General features: G+C 41.3%; 1 protein-coding gene across 1 annotated transcript in view; it reads right to left on the reverse strand.

Annotated features, from left to right (window-relative positions):
• LOC124276013 (leucine-rich repeat-containing protein 74B-like) overlaps nucleotides 1–21,430 on the reverse strand; it is a 36,571-nt gene extending 15,141 nt beyond the window's left edge. The window contains exons 1-9 of the mRNA XM_046711655.1: nucleotides 21,133–21,430; nucleotides 19,863–20,047; nucleotides 17,371–17,478; nucleotides 14,225–14,318; nucleotides 12,768–12,842; nucleotides 11,258–11,359; nucleotides 8,591–8,676; nucleotides 6,643–6,837; nucleotides 4,484–4,579 (exon numbers count right to left, since the gene is read on the reverse strand). Of these exons, the coding sequence (XP_046567611.1) occupies nucleotides 4,484–4,579; nucleotides 6,643–6,837; nucleotides 8,591–8,676; nucleotides 11,258–11,359; nucleotides 12,768–12,842; nucleotides 14,225–14,318; nucleotides 17,371–17,478; nucleotides 19,863–20,047; nucleotides 21,133–21,364 (1,173 nt within the window). The 5' untranslated portion in view covers nucleotides 21,365–21,430. The remainder of the gene's footprint in view (nucleotides 1–4,483; nucleotides 4,580–6,642; nucleotides 6,838–8,590; nucleotides 8,677–11,257; nucleotides 11,360–12,767; nucleotides 12,843–14,224; nucleotides 14,319–17,370; nucleotides 17,479–19,862; nucleotides 20,048–21,132) is intronic.
• Between the last annotated feature and the right edge of the window lie 4,734 nt (nucleotides 21,431–26,164).

Consider the following 26,164-nt stretch of genomic DNA (forward strand, 5'->3'; position numbering starts at 1 on the left):
TGTCCCTGGCTTTGATACTACTGGCATAAAAACTATATTCACTCACTAACTTGTAAATTGTACCTCCTATGATGCAGCAGGCTAGTATTTTGTCAGTTTACATACTGATTATATTTTATATAAAAGTGAAATAATTCGTATATATTCCACATTGCATTTGACTCACCATAAGAGTTTCGCTACATTTGTTCATTACAGAGTCCACTAAATCAACAATATCGAGTTTGCTCCAGGCCCCACTTAACGGCACTTAATGGCACCTGGCGGAGAGGATTGTCTAACTCTCCCTCTCAGTGTTATGGTGAGAGGCTTGGATTTATCCCACAGGGCCCTACAACGGATACCGTTATGAAATCCGACCACCTTACTCTTATAGATTCTGTCTACAGTCGGCTCCCAATGCAGTTAAATACATTTATCAGAAAGCTATATATTAAAAAAAATTATTTATGGCAATAAATCGAGACTGTTATCGTAAAATCAGAATTCGTTTTTTTCAACACATGAAGTGAATATTAAAAGCAACGGTTAACAGTGAGTATAGAACGAAACAACATCACATCGAAGCATGGGTGTTGATGATCTGTGATTCAGAAACAAACACACCGGAAGAGAATCTAGCTCCAGGGCAAAACATGGCGAATCGCAGTGCATCGTGGGAGTAAGATAACGCAAATAAAGCACTCAACATATTGCCAAAGCCGCCCCGGCACGCATGTATCTGAGTGATAAATGGAGATAAATTGATAATTTATAGCCATTCTTGTTCTCTCATGCCCCTTAACGTTTATCGAATGTGCTGGTACACTGATAATGACATTGATTCTCCAATATCATGAACTTCAAGGATCATTCATTTTCATTTCATGAAATATTGTGTCGTCTAATAACATAATAATCATTCCACACACACACACACACACACCCTTCCGTTCATCTATCATATTAAACGTTTGGACCCGTCAATGATTTAATAAAACGTAGACATTTTCATACTGGGGACAACTAATTTTGAAAATGAAGGATAACCATTTTATCTTGATCCTCTTTCTTTGAAGATGAAAGAGAGCAAGAAGAAACCCACAACGTCCATCAATTGTACACAGTGGCAACAAATAAAAGCGATAGAAGCGCCTTCCTTTCCTCACTCACTATACATTTCGAAAAATAAATAAACTCGGAAAGTTGAACTGCTTTGACCATTTATTCGAAAATGTTTATTCACGATTCCCAGATAGAGCTGATCGATAGTTAACTGTGAAACAGAACATTTTGAAAACAATAATCTCCATAGTTAGCCCCATGCAACTTGATCCCGTTGATGATGCGCACTTTTGAAAGCTAAACATTTAACAGTAACGGAGGCCTGATTTCAGATTTCAAATAAACCCCCACAGGTCGGATGTATTTTTAATGACAGATTATTGATGAAATTTGAAAGAAAAGACCCTTCCTGAATAACTTCACATTTCAATCATTGACAAACTGCTGAAACCCGCTGAAGCCGTTGTCCATTGGAGATTGCTGCTTCTCAGCTGACTTTCGATCTACTCCGTAAAAATATCTGAAGCTATTGTTCGCATGTGATTTATTCTCGAAATAAAGACTGGTGACCAGCAAACTGTCGCTCCACTTCACCAGCAACTGATTACACTAACACGGTAATGCACCTATCACATTTGTATTGATGGAAACATCATCGGTAACAAGTGTAGTTGAGTTAAACATGAAGGTGTGATATAAAAAGATCAAGCTAAATTATTATTTTTGTGAGTGATGAAGCTCCAAGCTTCAGACACAGTATTCTGAGTGTGTAACCTGTTCTTGTTTCATTTCCTTAATTCCGATCACCAGGCAGGGTAACAACATGTACCGTGTTTTAACACAGCCGCCGATTGAACCAACCGATAGACGATCTATACGCCAGACCACACAGACGGCCTTACATTTAATACATTTATAAAGATTAACACAGTACCCCTTGTGCCTCCAACTGAACGTATGTCTACCCAAACTCTCAGCCCCATAGGGACGGTGGGTTAGCCTAGTGGTTAAAGTGTTCGCTCGTCACGCCGAAGTCCCGGGTTCGATTCCCTATATGAGTACAATGTGTTAAGCCCATATCTGGTGCCCCCCGCCGTGATATTGCTGGAATATTGCTAAAAGCGTCGAAGACCAAAAGCCGTTGAAAATGGTATTTGTTGTTACCCCGCCTGCGCTCGGCACTACGGGGATAAACACTAAGGGTTGGCTTGGAGTCAGTATAATGTGGCTGATTCTCCATGTTAAACTGCTGCATGGTATCTCAGTTGCCTAGTTCAAACACCAAGCATCTGCCCGTACAAGCAGCCACACACACTATATCAGTGCAATAATCTCGAGTTCGTCGTTAAAGCCTATTTCACCTCACCTTTAACATTAATAAAAGATTAATGATTTGTTGAAGTGTATGAAACTCGTATCGTTCAATAAAGGTGAAGCCTTCTCGGGCGCTGAAGAAGAGACGGCTTCAAATTAATTTTTAATGTTTGACGTGTAATCTCTCAAGCATCGCATCTTGAAATGTGCTTATAATTTTAAACATGCCAGTTGTAGAAAATTTAAGTGGAAAGGTGTCCTTAATTAATGGAGTTTACGTACCCTACACATGAATATTGAAAGAAAACGGTTTCCCATGGTGTTAAACAAGAACACGTATATATTCAGGTTTCCTTGAAGTCAAATACTTCATTGACTTAACCTTAAATAAATTCATTCCATGCCGTTATGAAACAGCCTTGATATATTGATCGGCAGATGGACTAGTGAGTGAGTATGGTTTTACGCCGCTTATAGCAATATTTCAGCAACATCACGGCGGGGGACACCAGAAATAGGCTTCACACATTGTACCCATGTGGGGAATCTAACCCGAGTCTTCGGCGTGACCAGCGAACGAGCCCCGGCAGAGGGGTAAGCTAGCGTGAAATATGTTAGCCAGTTTCATATAGGACTGGGTTAAATGTCTGACAATACGGTTCCGCGAAGTTATCATAATGAGTCAAAGAGTATGAAGGTGGTTCTGATCTCGCAACATCGATTCGTTACATATAATAATTAAATTTGATCAAACTGATCTATAGAAACTGGATAATTCTATTTTTATTTTGAGCATGAAAATCAAGTCTTTGAGAAGGATAATGACAACGTTTACAACTTCGATAACAAGGCACGATATGAAGACAGCAAATTGATAAATAATTATTGTTAATATCTTCTTTGATTTGACTTTGTTCGCAGTGTTCGAGCTGTTTTTAGATTTGCTGACTTTACTGCAAGTCCAGTATACATGAACAGGTGTTTCTGTAACGCGTAACTTTTGTTGTTGAGTATATAACTGAAACAAAAGGGAGTTTTAACCCTACTTTACTAGCTCGTGTTCCATTGCTCGTAAAAACCACACTCATGCTAAACACGTTTCGACATAAATGATGATTTGGTGTGTCGGGGCTGACAACGCAGCTAAACCTATTGCCGGAACAGAAAGTATGTGGTTTACTACCTTCATCAAATGCCAAGCGTACGGACCAGTGTCGACCGGTTGACAGTCTTGATTCAAAGCCTTCAAACCGTACGTTGTTTAAAGCTCAAATATTATGATGTATACATCTCACTGTCAAGTAATGATTTCCTTTATAACACAGAGACCATGCCTTTGAATGAGGCAAGTGGCTAATTACACCGTCTAGACCGACGCTGGAAATTGGATCTGGATAGTCGAGTTTAGTCCCTATGATATACGGATTAATATACGACATTCCGCCTAAAGAGCGACCCCAAGCTGGGCCACGTTGGCGGATGCTGGGTTTCTGACGTGAACTCTCCGCCCTTAAACCAACCAGAGAATCTCTGCTGGAGACATGTCAGGGGACTTTACTGGCCAGAGTCCGTGTGTATCCTCGTTTGGAAAACCCGAGACAACCTCGACACCATGTGGTCTTGTATTATCGTCTTGCTGGTCAATATTTCCGGCAGTTCAAGCGAATGAACGACAGTACACACAATTTCGTCAGCATATCCCTAACCAGTCATACCTGTGAATATTCCAGCTATATGGCAGCGGTCTGTAAATAATCCAGTCTGGACCAGACAGTCCAGTGATCGACAGCATGAACATCGATCTACGCAATTGGGATACGATGACATGTGTGACTTACCAAGTCAGCGAGCCTGACCACCCGATCCCGTTAGTCGCCTCTTATAACAAGCAGTGTTGCTGAAGATCAATTCTAACCCGGATCTTCACGGGTTGGTACGTTGCCAAGCCAATGCTTTAACCAACCACCCCTATCAGAAATAAAGACTGAGTGAATATTGTTTATGTCGCAATCAGCACTGCTTCAGTTGAATCATGACTTGTGACAGGGTCTGCACCATACGCACCAGTGGTTGATATTGGAAACAACGATAAATGACCCATTAATATGACTATTAAAACACGTACTTCTAGAGACAGCTCCCTCAAGTTCGACTCCTTACAGTCCGCTATCGCCTTCAGGAGCTGGTTAGCGCCCTCTGTCGTCATGGGGTTGTGTCCCAGCTGGAGGATAATACAAAAAATATATATTATATATACTGAAAAAATAGTACACGAAAACCCTCGTATTTTCAAACAATATAAAAGGTCATTCTAAAATAGTCGCTTGCCGTTGAACTTGTTCCATTCGTTTAAGTTGGTGTGCCAATCACTCGAACGTGGGGTATTTTTCTTTCATACTACCCGTGAAGATCCGGGTTAGAATTGATCTTCAGTAACCCATGCTTGTCGTAAGAGGACTGACTGACTGAGTTTGGTGTTAACGCCGATTTTAGCAATATTCCAGCAACATCACGGCAGGGGACACCAGAAATGGGCTTCGCACATTGTACCCATGTGGGGATTCGAACCCAGGTCTTCGGCGTGACGAGCCAACGCTTTAACCACTAGGCTACCCCACCGCCCCTGTCGTAAGAGGAGACTAACGGGATCAGGATATCTTGGTTTTACATGTCATCAGATCCCAATTGCGTAGAACGATGCTCATGCTGTTGATTGTCTGGTCCAGACTCGATTCTTTACAGACCGCCGCCATATAGCTGGAATATCGCTGAGTGCGGCGTAAAACTAAACTCACCTCCTCATTCTTTCAAATTTCAGTAGTGTACCATTGAAAGATGGGCTACTATTCGTTCAAACATTATTCTCATGCCACTTAAGCGTGTTGTAACATCCAACCCTACTGTACGTCTGAAATGTATTCAAAAGTAGGCATCTCGCCGCTGATTCAATAATAGCGAAAAACGAGAATTGCGAACTCTCTTAATTGGTGTCCGGGGCGGTGGGGAAACCTAGCGGTTCAAGCGTTTGGTCATCATGTCAAAGACCCGGGTTCGATTCCCCTCATGTGTGAAGTCCATTCTGGTGTCCCTCGCCGTGATATTGCTGGAATAATGCTAAAAGCGGCGTAAAACCATAACCACTCACTCACCTAATTGATCTCCAGCTCTTAATCAAGTACACTTGTTTGTGTATAAGAAAAGAAAATAACATTGAAAAAATATTTTAAATCTTTCTCATGGATTACAGGTAATAAATACATTGTCTTACAACAACGTAAGTATATCCAAGGTCAAGGTTCATGTTATTTATAGCGCATTGCAAACGCATGAAGTCCGTGCGCGCAGCAGATGTCAAGTGTCATAAAACATGGCGACTCGCGGTTTGAGAAGGGAAGCAGACTTCACGCACATCGACTAATGTTTCAACTGACATACGCGTGAGTACTTTTGTGAACATATCATCAGTATATCTGTTTAAGATTACATATATCATGTCAAGAGGAACTGCAACCTTCGTAATTTGCCCAATGGCGTCTCTGACTCTCGCACACGCAATTGTCGAGTTCGAGTTCTGCTTCTGAACCGTATGTCACTGTCGACATACACGTGTGGGGCAATTGCCACATGTGTACGACCTGCCTGGCCTTTCGTCGCACATTATGCTATGACATTAATGAAATACTGATCTATGCTGCGTTTTACTCAAATGGCCAACCCATAGGTTATAAAACATGGTTATGGATACAACATGCCATTGACCCAAGGTGTAAAATTGGTACGTTTTACAAGTTTTATATTGCTAGCGTACTGAAATACCTGATTAACATGGATATCCCACTTAGAAACAAACAGTTTCGATTATTAGATTCCTTTTCACTCTCATTATAAATGAAACTTAAATTTGCGCAAACAATTTGTTCGAAAAAAGCCCTCAAACTCGCAATTAAGAAAAATCGGCTACGAATTCTTGCACAATCATCGTCAATTTCCGCATCCGCAATAAATTAGAGGCATTAAAAATATCTCAATATTCATGACATTACACGCGATTGCGGTACAGACAATACGTGTTGGAATTATACATGGATTGATATATACTGGACAAAAATAGTTAGGGATATATGAAAATTTTGAAATTATGAATAATGATCTATCTATTCATTGACACATTGATAAAATATCAATCATAAAAATACCAATATCCCTAACTTATTTTGTCCAGTATATAATACGACGGTCTGTGACTTTGTCGTGAAGACTTAGTGACGATTATACTGGGAGTACCTTGACTGTTTGGAGACCCTTGTTGAGCACCAGCCCGTGAGCCAGGAAGCTGAGAGACTGGTAGTCGATTCTATTGCACGTAAGGTCCAGCTCTTGTAGTGACGTATTGACCTTCAGGGCTTTGGCTAATGCTAGACATCCCTCCTTGGCAAAACCATTCCACGCAACGTTCAGCAATTTCAAGCCTTGGTTTTTCTGTAAACAAAAGGAATTATCACTGAATCCTGGTATTAGTGGACAGATTTGCCTTATATCCAAAGGGCAACAATACCCCCTCCTAGTCTTCGGTTGCAATTCTCTCTTGAGTTTTGTATTTTGTCAAAGCTTGTTCACAATTACATGACCAGCAGTTTGTCCTGTAAATGTGTGTATCAGCACAAGGACACAGGAAAGCTTGAAATAACAAAAAGCATACGACTGAAGATGGAAAAGTATGCTGCCCATCATTGATTTACATAATATCTAATTATAGGAAATATAACTTATATCAGTCCCCGATTTCTCGAAACAAACTTAAGTTTTATCTCAAATTTCAAACCGAGTTTGACAATTTGAAACAGCTGAATGTTTAACTCAACTGCATTATTTAAATAAAAAAGCCCAAACAACTTAAGTAATCTATCCACCAAACTCAAATTGTCTACTAAGTTTGAGTTTAATATTGATTTCAGTTTATTCTGGAAAATGCATTTCCTGCGTTTTCTCAAATTTGAGTAAAAACTCTGACTTAAGTCAAAACTCAGACTTAAGTTTGTGTCGAGAAATCGGGGCCTGATCAATACAACATCTCACAGAGTGAGTGAGTTTAGTTTTTACGTCATACTCAGTAATATTCTAGCTATATAGCGGCGGTCTGTAAATAATCGAGTCTGGACCAAACAACCCATGGCCAGTGATCAACAGCATGAGCATCGATCTACGCAATTGGGAACCGATGACATGTGTCAACCAGGTCAGCGAGCCTGACCACCCGATCCCAATTGCGTTGATCGACGATCATGATGCTGATCACTGGATTGTCTGGTCCAGACTCGATTATTTACAGACCGCCACCATACAGCTGGAATATTGCTGAGTGCGGCGTAAAACTAAACACGCTCACGCACTGCTAAAGCAAATATTTCTGCAGAGTAACTTCCCTCACATGATCCAATGATCCGGTATTGGCCGTGACTATGATCCTTGGTGTGATTACGATCCTAAGCGGTAGACTGCACGTAGGGATATCATTGAAAAATGCTGTTGAAGGCTGCATTAGACTGAACTTCATCACTTATCGAAACCACAAACTCTTGCTTTACAGCAGTCGTATCGTGTCTCGGTTTGAGGAAAATAATTATACTTTGAACTAGAGAAAATGGCATTTCAAAATTCTCGATTCGGGTATTATTTCAATAAAAGCGATCACACTCAGAAAACATTTCTACATTGCCAGAGACGCTATGCAACTTTACATTTGGTAATTAAATAGTTTCACTCCTCAATGCAAATTTCAGACGCGACTTGTTTGCGGAGTATATTTTACTAGTCGACCCCCATCTGCTGAAGTGTTCATCGCCTGATAGATGTTCACACAACAGTAAAATCAGGACTCCTTTCTCAGATATTGAACGTTCGATCAGTTCATCGGAGCTGTATACCCTGAAACACACTTAATCACGTAATACACGGGAATAATCACGCAATTGCCTATCAGTCTAGCTAACAGGGTTAATTGAGGTTGCAATCAATGCTGTCTGAGGTTTAACAAATAAAATGTATTTAAAAATCAAACACCCATTCCTGTGGCGTTCTCCAGAAAATCCCCTTAGAGCAGACAGTTGGTCCAATGTCGAGAGACTCTGACCCAGGAGTGTTTTCTAACATGGAGGGCAAACAGCTTTAAGGGGGTGAGGGTGACGGAAACAGAAAGCGAGGCCTCTGTTCCAGAAGATGAGAGGCCGCTTACCGCCAAAGCCTTGCTAAGCTCCACGGCACTCTCGCGTCTCAAGTGATTCCACTGCAGGTCCAGTGTACGGAGCCCAGTGCTTGTGACTGTCGGAGTGAGAGAAAGATGGTTAGAAGGATGGGGAATAACTAAGACGTTGTTTAAAGGAGAAAAAACAATTTCTGTACCGAATGAATTTGTCGTTTTGAGTGGTGAGTGCTCAGTTGGATGACTTTGTAAGAGGGAAAACTTGTCGGCATAATTAGAAATCTGTCACTTGGGCACTGTGAGGAGTTTCTGATTTTGAACATTGGTCCATGCAATTAATTGTTATTGATTTTAGTTTGGTACTTTACTGTAAATACTTCTTTGGTTATAGGGTAGAAGCGGAACCCTTAACGTCCCCTCAAAGAGATTACTTATTTCAAACAAAACATAAAACTACTACATTGAATTTACAAGTAGGGTCAAACGTTCGCAGGCTGTGATTATCGGAAAGCTGCATCAAACTTTGGTGGAATGAACCAATGGTTGAAAACGAAACATTGCAAGGAACAAAACACGTGAAGATCCGGGTTAGAATTGGTCATCAGCAAAACATTCTTGTCGTAGAGGGGCGGTGGGGTAGCCTAGTGGTTAAGGCGTTCGCTCGTCATGCCGAACACCCGGGTTCGATTCCCCACATGGGTACAATGTGTTAAGCCAATTTCTGGTGTTCCCCGCCGTGATATTGCTGGAATATTGCCAAAAGCGGCGTAAAACCAAACTCACTCACTCACTTCTTGTCGTAGACGCGACTAACGGATCGGGTGGTCAGGCTCGCTGACATGGTTGACACATTTCATCGCATCCCGATTTTGTAGATCGGTGCTCATGTCATTCATTTTTCTGGTATAGACTCGAATATTTACAGACCGCCGTCATGTAGCTGGAATATTGCTGAGTGAGGCGTTAGACAATAAAAAAACCCAAAGAACTTCAACGAAAAAAACATGATTATATATAAGTTAAAGTTCGATTTATCAAAATATTTCCCAATGGTACAACGTGGAGCCCGTTTCTGGGTTCCACTTCGTAATATTGCTGCAATATTGCTTAAAGCTATGTTAAAACCCAACTCTCTCATTAAAGCTATGAAAAAGGCTCTCCTGCAATGCATCGCCCTATTCATAATTGCAAAAGTTAGCATCTGTCTCGTAATCTTGTTTGTCTTCTTTGATTGGCATTCTTCATCCTGTTTGTCGTTTCTCGTTTTTGAAAACTTCGATAACACCAATCAAATCCTTTTAAAAAGGCCTAAATCATAGTTAGTGAAGTGAAGTTATGAAATAATTACGAATAATGGAACTAGCCATCGGGCGTGATCCCACTTAATATTTATTTTGTAGTCTTGGATATTTCTCAGCAGAAATATCTTATTGACCGTCTCAAAAAAGACAACAAAACAAACAGTTTCCGTGCACAATCAGTTACTGCTCGAAGCGCCTGTTAAATTTATCTATTATGTGAAATCCCGATGTGCGTTATTAAATGTCAAATCTCTATTGCACTCATTTATGTGAGCGTTGTCATTAGTCTCCGGGCGACATTAGTGATTCGGGTTTTTGACATTACCCCTTAAGTTAAAACAAGTACCCCGGAAATAGGCTATAAAGTTAGATCTGTAGATATTCCGAATCATATTTCGAGTATATTTTCTTGTTAGCACCGCCCTAAGCAGTATTCCAGCAGTGTAAGGGCGTCTGTAAGGGCTCAAATCTGGACCAATGCCGTGGTTGAAATGGGCATCGATGTAAATTATTGCGATACAATAACCTGATGTCAACCGCGTCAACGGACCTGATTATAGACTAGGCCCGATTCTGGAAAAAGGCTCAAATAAAATATGTTGAGGCATTTTTTAGTAGGATTTGGTATCTAGGCTATTTTATCTATTTAAAAGTTGCTGATAACGAAAAAATGGGATACCAAGGTGAAAAAAAGTGTTTTTGACCTCAAAATTGAAAAACAAAATGGCCGCCAAAGTCGTCTAAAATAGTGGCAGGTGTGCACAGTATTTTCGCCTATGACTCTACCACTATTTTATTAATTAAAACGATACGTTTCTGGGTAGTTTCCGGAGAAAAGAATATTCACACAAGGGAATTATTCCAGAAACTGCCAGTGGAAATAATGCCCTTGTGAAAATTGTAAATGGGTGAATTATGTCCTATTACACTGACCATTTGATCTATGTTATAGCCTGGAAATGACAAGCATAAGTACTTATTGATCAGGTTTATCCTACTATCCCGACGTGTGCCGTATTGAGAGGAAAACAAAGAGAGGCATGGAAACCTCGAAACAAATGAAATAGTGATGATTACTACAGAAAACAAAACTCAACCCGTGAAGATCCGAGTTAGAATTGGTCTTTGGCAACCCATGCTTGTCGTAGGAGGCGACTATCCGGATCGGGTGATCAAGCTTGCTGACTTATCATCGTATCCCAATTACGAAGATCGATGATATGTTGTTGATCACTGGATGGTCTGGTCCAGATACCATTATTTACAGAAAGCCGCCAATAATGCTGGAATATTGCTGAGTAACAAACAGTAAAATTGCTTGACTACTGCTTTGATCAGTGCAAAGTCCTTCTTTTTAAATATTGTAATAATTAGTGAGCATGAAAGGTCAGGAACTTACTCAGAGCTTCTGCGATGACTTTCCCTCCCGCTGCCCCAAGTCTGTTGTGTCCCAGGTATAATTCCTGAAGCTTAGGGCACGACTGGAATAGAACACAGGCACCTAGTGAGACTCAGCGGGCACCTGCTGGGGTTGAGTTGTGGATTATGCAGAAATGTCTAGCACAGCGGTACGTTAGCTTTATCTAAGACGAATGTGGTCTGGTATATATTTACGTAAAGGTCTTGTTATTAAACTTAAGTGGAAAAAAGAAAATTACCCATTTGGGTTAAATGTCAGACGGAAAGAGGATAATAGCTCTCCCGTTTATATGAGGAGTAAGTCAACGACATTACCTACCAGGTAGCCGCCTGTTGGGGAGAGGGTTGAATATGCTAGAAGGGAATTTTGCCGATGAGAGCGGGATCCATTTGGTCTTTTTTTAAGAAAGTGTGTTCTCGAAATCTGTTTTTTAAGCCAAACTTTGTCTAGAATGTGTGACCCGTGAAGATCCGGGGTAGAATAGGTCTTCAGCAACCCATTCTTGTCATAAAAGGCGACTATGCTTGTCGTAAAAGGCGACTAACGGGATCGGGTGGTCAGGCTCGCTGGCTTGGTTGACACATGTCATCGGTTCCCAATTGCGCAGATCGATGCTCATGCTGTTGATCACTGGATTGTCTGGTCCAGACTCGCTTATTTACAGACCGCCGCCATATAGCTGGAATATTGCTGAGTGCGGCGTAAAACTAAACTCACTCACTCACTCTAGAATGTGTTTGGTTTTAAGATAGACGGACACAAAATGACACAAGAATTACAAAATGAAAACTAATTCAAAGTATGTCTATGCAGAAAGCGAATTAAGATTTTGATTGTATCACCTAATTTTAGTTTCATGCAACCGATATGCATTAAGTGGCTGAGAAAACGCATGTGGGTTTTTTTTCCGGGGGGACGTTAGGGTAGCCTACTGCTCATGCCACAGAAGTGGGTTCGACTCCTCGCGTGGTTTCAATGTGACAAGCCAATAACTGGTGTCCCCGTCGTCATATTGCTGGGAAATAGCTTAACGTGGCGTAAAACAATACTCACTGATATTTGGTCTGTTGACTCTTAGGCTTTTCAAACTAGTAAACTAAGTGATTTGAATAAAACCCTCTCAATACAAACGTTACGTCAGTGATTCTTTTAATCGCAAACCATATACAGTGAAATTAGAGACCGCTTTCGTGGTCTAGTGGATAGACAAAATCTGGGGTCGGTGGTTCAATCCCCTTAAATATTTACAATATTGTATGCTCTAGTCTTGAGCGAGACAGTAAACCCCTTTTCATCCCACTTCACTTCGAAAATTAGGATGACCAGAACGCAGTTGTAAAGCCTCAAACTCAAACTTGTTGATGAGGCAATAAGCACTATTTACTCAGCTTATAGCTAATTTCAAGAATATAACGTAACTGCAGATGTGAAATGGACTGCCTCGCCGAAAATAACACGAGAGATATGTGCCCATCATTTGGAGAGTTACCTCCCTTAGACTTATAAGCGCCTACCTTGATAATGCTGGCGATGTGAGATGCATCTGTATGGTCGATGTCGTTTTCTGTGGAAAAACAAAGGCATTATTAATATCTCCAATTGTATATTTTGTCAATATGTTCTTGTAACTTTAATTAACAATGTCCATGTGTGACAATATCGTGAGTGCATCACTGGTTCATAATTATGTTCTTGTCACATCTGCCTGATATGATCAGATTATTGCGTGAGAGCTTCGGGTTCCTTCAGATACTGCACTTGACAAGTGTGGCACTATCGTTACATTCTATAATAAATAATATTTTCTTAAACCATCACTTAAGTGTACAATATCGCAAACATGAAACAGAAGAGCATCTTCGATTATGCAGGGCATATTATATACATCTGATATGATTAAGCGTAACTATGTACTGCTCTGAATGACAGAGGCTGATGTGAATTGTAAGCCTGTGTGTATGGTGTGTGGTTACATGCTGGGAAGCGGATGCACTGTACCAAATACCCAAGCCTGTCTCACAGTCCTTGAACCATTTTCTCTACTGCCTATCTCTCCCTGCATTGCTGAAACCCTTATTGAAGTAAGTCTAGATTTCCCCAGGTTCAGGTTCTGAATCGCTGGTCTCTCTTGTGCTCCTTTTCAACTTAAATGGGTTTATTTGTTAAAATCTAAATTATATCTTCAGAGACTAAGCATTAGTCTACCTATACCTATCCCCTTCTCAGCTCTAGCAACCTATACCATTGTCTGTCTCACAGTCCCTGAACCATATTATTTTACCTACTTCCAAGCCCTCCCTGCAATGCTAAAGCCTCAAATGAAACAAGTCTAGATTTCCTCAGGTTCAGGAATCGCCCATCTCACTGGGACCCCTTTTCAATTTAAATGGGATTATTTCTTACAATCTAAATTTTATACATTCAGAGACTACGCGTTAGTCTATATACGACAGATGAACTTGTGTAAGGCGATAAAGTTTAACATGCAGAGTTATGTCCTTTAAGGTCGACAGGATCCACATGATTTATATTGTTTTTATCCAAGGTCAGCTCAAAACCAGAAATAACAAGCGGCACTTTCTTCCATCCAACGGGGATGGTGAGGTAGCCTAGTGGTAAAAACGTTCGCTCCTCACGCCGAAGACCCGGTTCGATTCCCTACATGGGTACAATGTGTGAAGCCCATTTCTGGTATCCCCCGCCGTGATATTGCTGAAAATTTGCTAAAAGCGACGTAAAACCATACTCACTCACTCCATTCAACGGGCGGCGGGGTAGCCTAGTGGTTAAGGCCTTTGCTCGTCACGCCCAAGACCTGGGTTCGATTCCCCACATGGGTACAATGTATGAACCCCATTTGTTGTGTGTACCGCAATAATATTGATGGAATATTGTTAAAAGCGGTAATTTATTTCCTATGTTAAATGCATGCATGTGTCACTTTACCTTCTAGTTTGAGTAAACGTATAGAGTTGTTTAATCTCAGTGTCTCTGCCAGCGCGTTCAGGCCGCTTCGACGGGGATTAGTCTGCGAGAGATTCTGTGAATAAAAGCTCAATAGATAACGCTCAACATGTGTTAGAGGTAAATCGAAAATCGGGTGTACGAACACGAAACAAGCAAAACCTGTAACAATGAAAGCTGATTCAAGACGGTAGCTAGCTAGGGGGTCGGGGTCATCTTAATAGTGATTGGCATCTATTAGTATTTGGGTCGAGGTAGCTTAAAAATATGAAGTGTAAAATATATAATTATAGCTAACCACATTACTCTAAATGCTTATAGTTCACACACATCATTTTCTGACACTCAACTTTAAAGTCTTCGTTTGTTTCAGTTTTTGGGGACTTTTCTTTATTTTAATGGAAGGGGTGGTTGGGGATGTGTTTTTTTGTGGGGTTGCGTGGCTGCCAAGTTATTGTGTGTTGCTCCTCAAGCCAGAACCGGCGTCGATCCCTTCCCTATGTGTTGGTAGTGGGGATGTGTCGTGTATAGCTGAATATTATATGATAAAACCTCATTCTCTCACCCACCAATATTATATATTCTGACAAAGAAGGGAACACCACTTCATGGCAGTGTTCCTATATTTATTCTCAGATTTCCTCCCACAGCGCTATTCAAAGCTGGTGATGAAAACTGGGAAAATATTGAAGGAACGCTGGAAATGTTCCTGTGTTCCTTTATTTGTTTCTCTCAGTATATTTGTTTATAATAGACGTGAATATAAACGATGCCTAGTGTACGAGGCCATGTGTCTGCCTTGGGCAGAGGGGAGACAATAGCACTGACAATATTTTGTCTCATGACTAATCCATGAATACAATGCATCACGACCCGTGAAGATCCGGGGTAGAATAGGTCTTCAGCAACCCATGTGCTTGCCATAAAAAGGCGACTATGCTTGTCGTAAGAGGCGACTAACGGGATCGGGTGGTCAGTTTCGCTGACTTGGTTGACACATGTCATCGGTTCCCAGCTGATCAATGCTCACTGGATTGTCTGTTCCAGACTCGATTATTTACAGACCGCCGCCATATAGCTGGGATATTGCTGAGTGCGGCGTAAAACTAAACTAACTCACTCCCTCACAATTCATCACACAACCGTAAAGGCCTTCTCAGCGCCTTCACCACAGGTGCTATCAACCTTTTCAATTTATTTGCATACAGTAACTTTTAAAGTGACTTGACTTAAAAAAGGAAAGTTAAACATATAAACAACCCAGATTAAACATATTCCTCATAAAAATCGATATTTCATAAAACATGTTTAGTTTATGAAGATGAAATGTCTGGGAAATGGAGACCTAGACTCAAATTTCAAGATTAGATGAAAAATATCACATTTGATATTGACTGTATTTCAGCTGGAATCGATGAAATCCAACCGTCAGGAAAGGGAAGAAAACAAAATGAGAAATTAAAGCAGAAAATAGGCTTAAAACGCAATATCCACGCAGTCTTAACGGTTCCGTTCATTAAACAAACAAAGGGGGTATTGTCATAAACCTCGAAAAATCAATATCTGCAAAGTACAAAAACGAATCTCGTTGTTCGCCTTTCTAAGCGAGAGACAGCTACTAAACATTATATATGACATTGATGGTAGAATGTGGAGAGCAATGAATGCCAACTGACTGATTTATAATCAGAATTATAGAATTTCAGTTTGCTACAACTTTGGAAATCTGATGGCAATTTTTAGTTGAAGTAACGTGCGTGAAATATTAACGTGTAGTGAAGTATTATATAGGGTTAAACACTGTTGTGTCGATGTTGACCTGGACGTGCGTAAATACTTCGAGTAAAGCGAGGTTCGACACAGCCGCGGGGCAGTGGGGTAGCCTAATGGTTAAAGCGTTCGCTCGACGACCCGGTTCTATTCCAAATATGGACTAACGGGATCGGGTGGTCAGGATCGCTGGCTTGATTGACACATGTCATCGGTTCCCAATTGCGCAGATCGATGATCATACTGTTGATCACTGGATTGTCTGGTCCAGACTCGATTATTTACAGACCGCCGCCATATAGCTGGAATATTACTGAGTGCGGCGTAAAACTAAACTCACTCACTCACTCCCAATATGGACACAATGTGTGAAGCCCATTTCTGGTGTCCCCATCGTGATATTGATGGAATATTGCTAAAGCGGCATAAAACTAAACTCACTCATTCGATACAACCGCAAAATAAATTAAGAATACAACAAGGTGCCAAACTTTTACTTCGAGACAACTATACGTGGAGAGGTATGACATGCTTGGAAGCGGATGCACTGTGCCAAACACCCTAGTCTGTCTCACAGTCCCTGAGGGGCTAGTGGTTAAAGCGTTAGCTCGTCACGCAGAAGGCCCGGGTTTGATTCCCCACATGGGTGCATTACAATGTGTGAAGCCAATTTCTGGTGTCCGACACCTTGATGTTGCTGGAATATTGCTAAAAGCGACGTAAAACCATACTCACTCAATCACTCTCACTCGTAGGTTTCACCGAATTGCTCAATGTCAACGACCTGAAGCACAAGGGGCTTTCCTTACACATCAAACGCTGTGATTAAGGGGAATACCGATATAACCCACTCAATCCAAACACTGCGCTCGGCTGTCTTTTGCACAGAGCGTCTGAGTGGTCCGATCCCGTTATGCTGATTCGAGGACTTTAGTATTATTCAAGGGAAGTGGAGTGATTATGCCTCTTCTTACCCCTATATAATTGTCAAAATATGAATTGATAACTGAAAATTAATATTATTTAAGATGACATGGCCTGTATGCTTTTGGACCAAAATCCAGCGGAACCCCATTAATCTGGACCATCAGTTCCCACTGAAAACGTCCACATAAACAAATACCATTATATACCAATCATAGAAACACGTAAATTAACGTCCGATATATCTATTAACAGGGTGGGCGGCGGGGTAGTCTAGTGGTTAAAACGTCCGCTCGTCTCGACGAAGACCCGAGTTCGATTCCCCACATGGGTACACATGTATGAAGCCCAGTTCTGGTGTCCCCCGTCGTGATATTGCTGGAATATTGATAAAAGTGACGTAAAACTAAACTCATTCACTCAATGCTACTGACCAGTTCAAGAAGGTATCTGTTAGCCTGCATCATCTCCGCTATATACATCACCCCCATAGGGCCCATGTTGTTGTCCGACAGGTCAAGCTCCACGATAGTTCGGTCTTTCTGGCAAGTAGAAAGCATGGATGATTTAATGTTTCTAAAAGAAATAGTTTTTATCTTCAAGGTTAATTGTAATTTTCTAACATACATGTGTGTATGCGGGTGGTTGTGCATGTATGTGTGAAAATATACGTAGTTACTAAAAAGCTAGGGCGTTGGCGCGTACCGCCAAAGACCCGGGTTCGATTCCACACATGGATACAATGTGTGAAGCCCATTTCTGGTGTTCTCCGCCGTGATATTGCTGCAATGTTGCGAAAAGCGGCGTAAAACTATACTCACTCACAAACTGCAAAACATCTTTTGGAAACGTTGTTCTAGTGACAGTCTTGTTTTTATGCTTTTGCACTGTGAAGGTGAGGGTCGGTTGGACAGACTTTGTCGAGGTTCAAGGAAAATTATATTTGAACCCTAATTAAACCCCACGTTCGATATGAGTCTTACCTCGACTGTGTGCAGTGCTCTGAAATGCTGCACATGTTTATAGATTTAAGTTGGTTTGTACAACGGATATGTTTTATTTAGGACCTGGGCAGTGGTTTAGCCTTGTGGTAAAGCGTTCACCTGTTCTGCCGAAACGTTCTGCGGACTGTTCGTTACATGACATATATTGCTGTGTCTTTTGCTGCCGCTCGAACCTTGGAGGAACTTCACACATCCAATACTAAGAACAATACACCAAAGAAAAATCGGTTTCAAGTGAAATTAAAAGAAACTAGAAAATACATTTCCTGGATAGAGCTGTGCCTGAAGTAAGATCATCAGGGAGTCCAATGTCAAAACGTCAAAAGTCAATTTGGAGAAAATTAAAATTACAGTATAAGACTTCTCCAAATTGCCGATTCCCTTAAGGCAAAAATAAAGGTTTGGACTGAAAGAAAGAAAAAAATGGGAAAAGAAATATAAATTCATCAAACAAAATAAACATTTTAGAAATAACGAAAAACACTTTTACAGGCAACTTAAAACAAACGGTGATTGTGAACATGATAAGCGGCCTCCCATGGATGCCAATGAGAGGTTCTGGAAACAGTTGTGGTCTATACCCGGCGACTGTAAGCTTGAGGCACCATGGGTCAGTGCGTATGACCATGCAATGTTTGAGAAAGTAACTAGGTAGTGTGTCTGTTACATCTCACCAGATTGCCTGAAAAGTGTTATCAAAAAGTCCAAATCTAATACAGCTCCAGGGCCTGATGGCATTCGAAACTGGTACTGGAAACTATTTCCGTGTGTTCAAACACCATTACTTCACTGTTTCAATTCTCTCGTGGACACAGGTGATGTTCCTCCATGGTTCTGCAAAGGTCGCACATTACTCCTTCCCAAAAAAAGGAGACTTGACTTCCGCCCTATCACATGTTTGAATACACAATACAAATTATTCACAGGGTGTTTGACAAACCTCGTGTCATCATACTGCTCTGCTAATAGTATAACTTACAGAGAGCAGAAGGGAGCAAGAAAGGGATGTTGGGGGTGCAAGGATCAACTTCTTGTGGAAGGTTTTAGTCACATTATTTATGCCACCGGGTACCCATTTTCTGCTGGGTGAACAGAGGCAATTTTGAACAAAATCACTTGACTAAGGCGAGACCAATAGTATGACATGTGCCTCGTTGTGGGGCCGACCTAGAAACTCTCAGGAGTCAAGCTGCAAACACGTTCACCCATCCAAGGACTCTCCGCGCCTAACGTTGCTTAACTGATTTGTGACCTGAGCTCTATGCACACGTCACCACGTCAAGGGTTTGATTTCCCACATGGGTACAGTGTGTGAAGCCTATTTCTGTAGTCGTGATATTGCACAACCCGTGAAGATCCGGGTTAGAATATTGATCTTCAGTAACCCATGCGTGTCGTAAGAGGCCCCACATGGGCACAATGTGTTAAGCCAATTTCTGGTGTCCCCCGCCGTGATATTGCTGGAATATTGCTAAAAGCGGCGTAAAACTAAACTCAGTCAGTCAGTCAGTCAGTCGTAAGAGGCGACTAACGGGATCGGGTGGTCAGGCTCGCTGACATGGTTGACACGTGTCATCGGTTCTCAATTGCGCAGATCGATGCTCATGCTGTTGATCACTGGATTGTCCATTATTTACAGACCGCCGCCATATAGCTGGGATATTGCTGAGTGCGGCGTAAAACTAAACTCACTCACGTGATATTGCACTAAGATCTCGAACAATTGATGTTGGGGGAAGGGGAGATGTGGTGGGATCGAGGATGGTTATATGACAAATATTTGGTCAACGTTAGGGTAAACAAATTCTGTTCGTCCCGAAAATACATGTTTGACGAGAAGAAACCTATGTTGGAGTATGCACGTTTGTATGATCTCCCTTCCAGTTTCCATAGGCAATTAAATGGAATCGATATGTACTTACCACTAACGCTATAGCTATGGGCTTGATCTCCTTGGGCCCAAGATGCATACCCCGGAGACAGACGGAGACCTTAGTCGCCTGGTCTCTGAAGGCCCCACAGGGCGGCAGGCGACAATTCTCACACGCCTTGGAGTACACGATCTCGGTCGTAATCTTCCGTTTCTTCGAGCGACGTCGAATATCCTCTGAAATATCGCAAGGCGGTGAGGCCTTTAAATTATGCCCGGATATTTGTAGGATTTAAGGGGAATAAGAATATAATCCGATTAAACCGTGTACGATGACTCGAGCACCAGCTGAAGAATATACCGATTCTTCATTTTGGCACCATATATTACTGTAAGCTTTTGTTTTGGCCAGTTACTATAATTCATGGCTTCGGCCTATTTATTCCTTTGACACTCATTAGGAGCCGGAGTACCAAAGAAGGATAAGATGAATTGATGGTTGAACAACAGTTTTCATTGCAATAGAGTTGTTAGAACTTGCTCCGTATCGTCGATCTGTGAAAAGTGATGACACCAGGTGTTATCGGAAAGACTCCATCAGACATTTTTAATTTGTCCGTACAAGCACAAATTGGAATCAATTTGCACAAAAAAAACTTATGGGGAGTGCAACAATATGGGGAGTGCACGGGGATATATGCTTCTTGCCTAAATGTTCTATGACCAAATTTCATATGAGTGAAACCGATGCAAGTTCAGCATTTCTCGTCCGTCGTTAAACTTCAGATTGCGTGTGCCTCCAGTTTTTGTTCTGAAAACTTGTAACGATGTAACGTGTGTTGTCTCTAAACTATACCTTTAGTGACAAATACCCAATGGATAAAGGAATAAAAAAAAACTTGTATAGGTAGGTGTGCACAACGAATATTTAAGGCCACCCTTGAAGATTGGGTTAGAATAGGCAACCCATCTTTGTCGTAAGAGGCGACTAACGGGATTAGGTGGTCAGTCTCCCTAAGTTGGTTGACATATGTCATCGTATCTCAATTGCGTAGATCGATCATGTTGTTGGTCACTGGATTGTCTGGCCCAGACTCGATGATTTACATACCTCCGCCATATATAAGGAGTATTGCTAAACAACAAACTAAACAAAAATACCCAGTGAAACCAGGACTTAAAGCAATTTGCCTTAGGCACCCCTGAAGGTTATCGTAGCCCGACCCTGACAAAACATGCACGACTGCTGTGGTTGTCCGAGTATAAATATTGACATTAAATGGATTTTATCTGAAGACTAGCCAGAAAATATTATATCAAACCTTCGTCGTCTTGATCGAAATTGAAATCAGCGTCGATATCAAACTCAAAGGGTGTTGATTTCCTTCGTCCACGCCGCCGAAAGTCACTGTTGTGGTTTTCGTCGAAGTCACTGACGTCATCAGCAAAGTCGTCGTCATCGCTACTTCCCGATCCATCAAAGTCACTGCCTCGTCTGCTAGCCGGTTTGTCCTCGCCAATTTCCGTCAAGAACGTCTTCTCCCGATCCATCATCCGGGCAACCGTCTCGCCAAGGAAGCCTCAGAGGTCGGGCTGTCCATGTTCCGGTCTGATTCCTGGCCCTTACCAGGCTCCTCCGAAATGGCCGTCAGGTTGGCACCGTCTTTCAGGGCCTTCCGCCTGTAATGGTATAACGATAAAATAATAGCTATATGGAAATTTTGGCAGTTATGGTGATGCCAACTTGTCGGTTTAGGTTAGTTTTCTGTTCCGATTGTGGCTACTCTTTTGGGGGCTCCCCCATTCAGCAATATCAGCGCTACGAACATGGTAAATCCCATACTTTTACCAAGTTTTTTTGTTTGAGTAATACAGATGATAGTGTTACAGAACGCTCATGCACATGCATGTGCAGTATTTTTCAATACCACGTTAAACCCCTTTTCCCTTCACATCAACTCTAATTCAAAAGGAACATACGGTCCACGAATTCGGCATACTTTACTGTTTCCTGTCATTCTGTTGTGGAATGATTGAACGTTTCGTGAGACGTTTAACAACATTATGGTAATGTATCCTTCTCACTACTGCGTAATAACCATTTCTGAGATCTTCTCTAGGGTGTCGTCAAATTTCATTTGTAACGAAAATTATCTTAAGGGATGTTGTGACGTGGGAAGGAGTAAAAACCTTTAAAGCAAGGGGTGATTGATTCGGTTGTCGGGATCAGTTTGTCTTCCGGGGCGGTAGGGTACAATGGGCGTTGAAGCGCTCGCTCATCAAGATTCCGGGTGCATTCCCCATGTGTACAATGGACATTGGGGGGGGGGGGGGGTTAGCCTATTGGTTAAAGCGTTCGCTAGTCTCGCTGAATACCCGGGTTCGATGTGCGAAGCCCATTTGTGGTGTCCACAGCCGTGATATTGCTGTAATATCGCTAAAAGCGGCGTAAAACCACACAATACAATACACTGGCCCACTTTGGGGTGAGGCGGTGTGTCTTTGTTGCTCATGCTGTCAGTCACTGGACTGAGACAGATTCGATTAATTAAAGTTGTGGCTGTTTACAGAGCTCCGTGATATGATCTGAATATTGTTGACTGCAGCGTAAAACAACACTTGCGAAATCGCCCATTTTTCAGAGCAGATAACAGCTCTTCTTCGTTTAAGTGATATGTCCATTTCTGGTGTCCCCCGCCGTGATATTGCTGGAATATTGCTAAAAGCGGCGTAAAACTAAACTCAGTCAGTTAAATGATATGTGCAACAGCGATTTATCCATGCCTACATTAAGCAGTTATAGATTAAGCAAAATGGAATATTTATTAGCGTTAAATGCTTTGGATAAATGTTTAGAAATATTTCATTTTGTGATTCGAATTCGCTGTAACCTTAAACCTTATTTTGTTGCTTCATATAACAAGTGCTTCAAGCCTTCATTCAAAATTATTTCTTCTACTCTGTCCTATAGTTTAGCTTGATCGCGGCATAATACCACATATTTATCCGTCATAACCGATAACGTTCGGAATATGCATATCAGCCAAATTAAGTATACCATGATTCATAATTATTTTTGACGAAAATGTTTACTATTGATGAGTCAGTATAAACGTAATTGAAGAAAAGTCAGAATGCATGGCTCCGATTACACAGGAGCAGACAGTGCAGGCATTTAAACAGTATCTCTGCAATCATGAATTATTGTTTTGATAGTTCTTAAAGGTGTTTAATGCTACCATTTCACCTACCTCACAATTTTTCTTCTGCCAGACCACATTTTGGTAAAATGTTATGTATCCCAACTAGAGCGAACTATATCCTCAACACATGTTGTTGAAGCCACCGCACTGTCACTAAGGCCTCTTAAGCCTGCATAATTCCACCTCTAGTAAATTCATGACACGGTGTGCCATCATATGTATACAAAATTTGTCATTGAGTGCACACAAAAGTTGTTGTTTGTGACAAACAGTGTACTCCTTGATCGTACAGAAAGTCTACGTGACGCCTCACCTTCAACAAAGCAGGACTGTCAACCGAGAGCGACCTTTCATACCAAGACATAAAGATGATCTATATTTAGGCAAAGGAAAAAGAAGATTCACAATATTTCATTCAGCCGATATTGCTAGTTACAAATGAGTGTCGACTCCAACGTGACCACGTTTGTCATGTATATACTTTAGGTACGACCACCGTTTTGCACCAAAGCTTTCTATAAGTTGATATGGTAGTTATGTTTGACATGTGCAGATGTGACACGTTAAATGGCCCATGAAATGCTGGCATTTAAGTTTAAACTTTAGGGTGAGAATGAATGGAATCCGTCACAATCATAAAAAAATTCTGCCACAAGCAGTCTATTGTACGATTTTTATTTCGATAAGTATGTATTAATGTATCACTGTCAGTGAGAGATGACACCAGGTGTTCGCAAAAAGGTGAGCGTATCCGTCATAAATACATGCAAAGGAAAGTCAAGTACTTTGCGAGGAAAGGACCTTCATTCTCATATCCGAGTTCCACCCTCTTGCTTCAGGGGCGGTGGGGTAGTCTAGTATTAAGCATTCGCTGTCGAAGACCCGGGTTCGATTCCCCACATGGGTGCAATGTTAGAAGCCCATTTCTGGTGTTCCCCCCGCCGTGATATTGCTGGAATATTGCTAAAAACGGCGTAAAACTAAACTCACTCATCAAATCCCTGTTTTCATATGTATGTATAAGGAATGTCACGTACTGTGACCCGGTCTCCGCTTACGTCACATTCTCCGACTGACAAAGGAAGTAACAAAAAGCCAAGCAAATACAACATCAAACTGAAACCACACTGCTCTGACAGGTGACAAATGAGACCCCACTCGAGACACACGAGACAATATCCTCACAAATCTGTGCTCCTCGGCGTGGCTAGTCACCTGCAGTGGATCGGCACCCGGGGATCACACGTAACCCCTTAACTAATCGGTCTCCTGATATTTATCATGAAACAGTCACTAAGGCTTTGCGGGTAGTGTCAGAATATCTTCTGTACTCCTGGTTGAGTTCCCAGGGATGAACTAGTAGTTCATATACAGAAGTTTTTATCAAGCCTCCGTTTGGTCCCACGGTCCCACAGGTGGTCAGTAGTAGTACCAATGCTAGAACTGAATTCTTTTAACAAAAGTAGCACTTTTTCCTAACTGTTGACTGCCATAGATGCCCACCCCCTCCCGTCATGATGCTGTTTGATTTATTTATACTATTCACACTTTGCTAAGGATCAAATCATAGATTCAACAGAAAACTATGATGTGGGGTCTAATTTGGTTTAAATATCTAAGCTTATTGTAAGCATGGATCTTAGATTTCAATATGTCACTGCATCTTGTGGATCCCATACCTGCTATTCACAGGTGTACTCGGTCCATGATTTGCAAAATGGTTGATTGGTGCCATGAAAACCATTTTGATGGTTATTCATGTATCAAGTGCTTAAGGTTAGATTAAAGTGGCTGTTTGCCTAAAGAAGGGTTACCATATAATACTATTTATCCAGTTTTAAATGGATACAATTTCAAATCATTAGCTATGTTTACTTAAAAGTTGTGAATTTTTGTGATCCTTAGCAAAGTGTGAGTAGTAAATATAGAGGCTTAAAAGCATACTCACTCATTTTTAAACCGAGGCCGGTATTTATTCTCCAATATAAAATATGGTTGTGTTTGTCACCTGAAACGCTATAAAATGCTATGAAACACTCTGGATAAAATATACTCCACCGGAACTACTCGATACGTTTGTTGTGCCCTTAAACGCACAATAGTCTTAAGTGCACAGAAATCATGAATATTCATGAGTGGGCGGAGCTTATGGCACTACGTCACATACACGGCACAGTATCTTCCGCGGAACTAGTAGAGGGAGTTGACCTATGCTGCTTCGTCTGTTATTGCCTTATACAATGTGACAGCTACAATATGCATATGAGGTATATGTAAACATGAAGTATACGTGCTGTTTATTCAATATAATGTGCTGTATGTGCAACTTCCCACGGTGAAGGAGTTCAAGCGAGAAAGCCTCCTCGAGAACAACCACGGTACCTAGCGTTGCGATGGAAACATTCACATGTCAATATTGTCATTGCTCAGTCCTGACTTATCATAACTCTCCAACCAAACACAATAACATCCCTTGTCAACCAACTAGATACTTATACAATACATATGTACGCACATATTGCCAGATCTAATTAAACTCCACGTATTTCAATAGCGTCAGGTCTAATAGGGCGTCTTATGAAGGAAGGAAAGGTTACCCAGGCAGGCCAAAGTACCCAATGCTACCTTTCCATGGCTATCAGGGCACTACAAAATTGAAACAAATATTTGAGATATATATCCCAGGGTAACCTATCATGGCAACAAATATTTCGGGAATTTGGGTAGTGTATCTGAAGTACCTGAGGAATCCCTCCAAATGGTAAAATTACTAGTTTCTGGTGTGAAGGTGCAGATAAATATATTAAGGATAAAAACAAACAAACACCAATTTAAATGTCTGGCAAAGTATATCCCTCCAAAGATACCATACTGCCAGGGTGTTTTGGTACTTTGGCAAGTCTTACTGAGTTTACTTATTGCCAGTTAAAATCACTTTCAATTATTTCCAACTTAACTTCCCTCTAAAGAAATTAATATAAAATCATTTTCATGGCATTTTCAACACCCTTTCAACCTGATCCCTTTGACCATGTACAACCCCTCTAGACTGAAAATTTCATTCACTCTCTCTCCCATTTCAGCCAAGCTGGGCCACTTCCTCGGTGGTCAAAGGCGGACAGTCAGTGTGCACCACAGAGGTTCTGCCAGC

Source organism: Haliotis rubra, unplaced genomic scaffold (genome assembly GCF_003918875.1).
Source record: "Haliotis rubra isolate DU_JTF1 unplaced genomic scaffold, ASM391887v1 Scf2046, whole genome shotgun sequence".
In the NCBI taxonomy this organism is placed as follows: Eukaryota; Metazoa; Mollusca; class Gastropoda; order Lepetellida; family Haliotidae; genus Haliotis; species Haliotis rubra.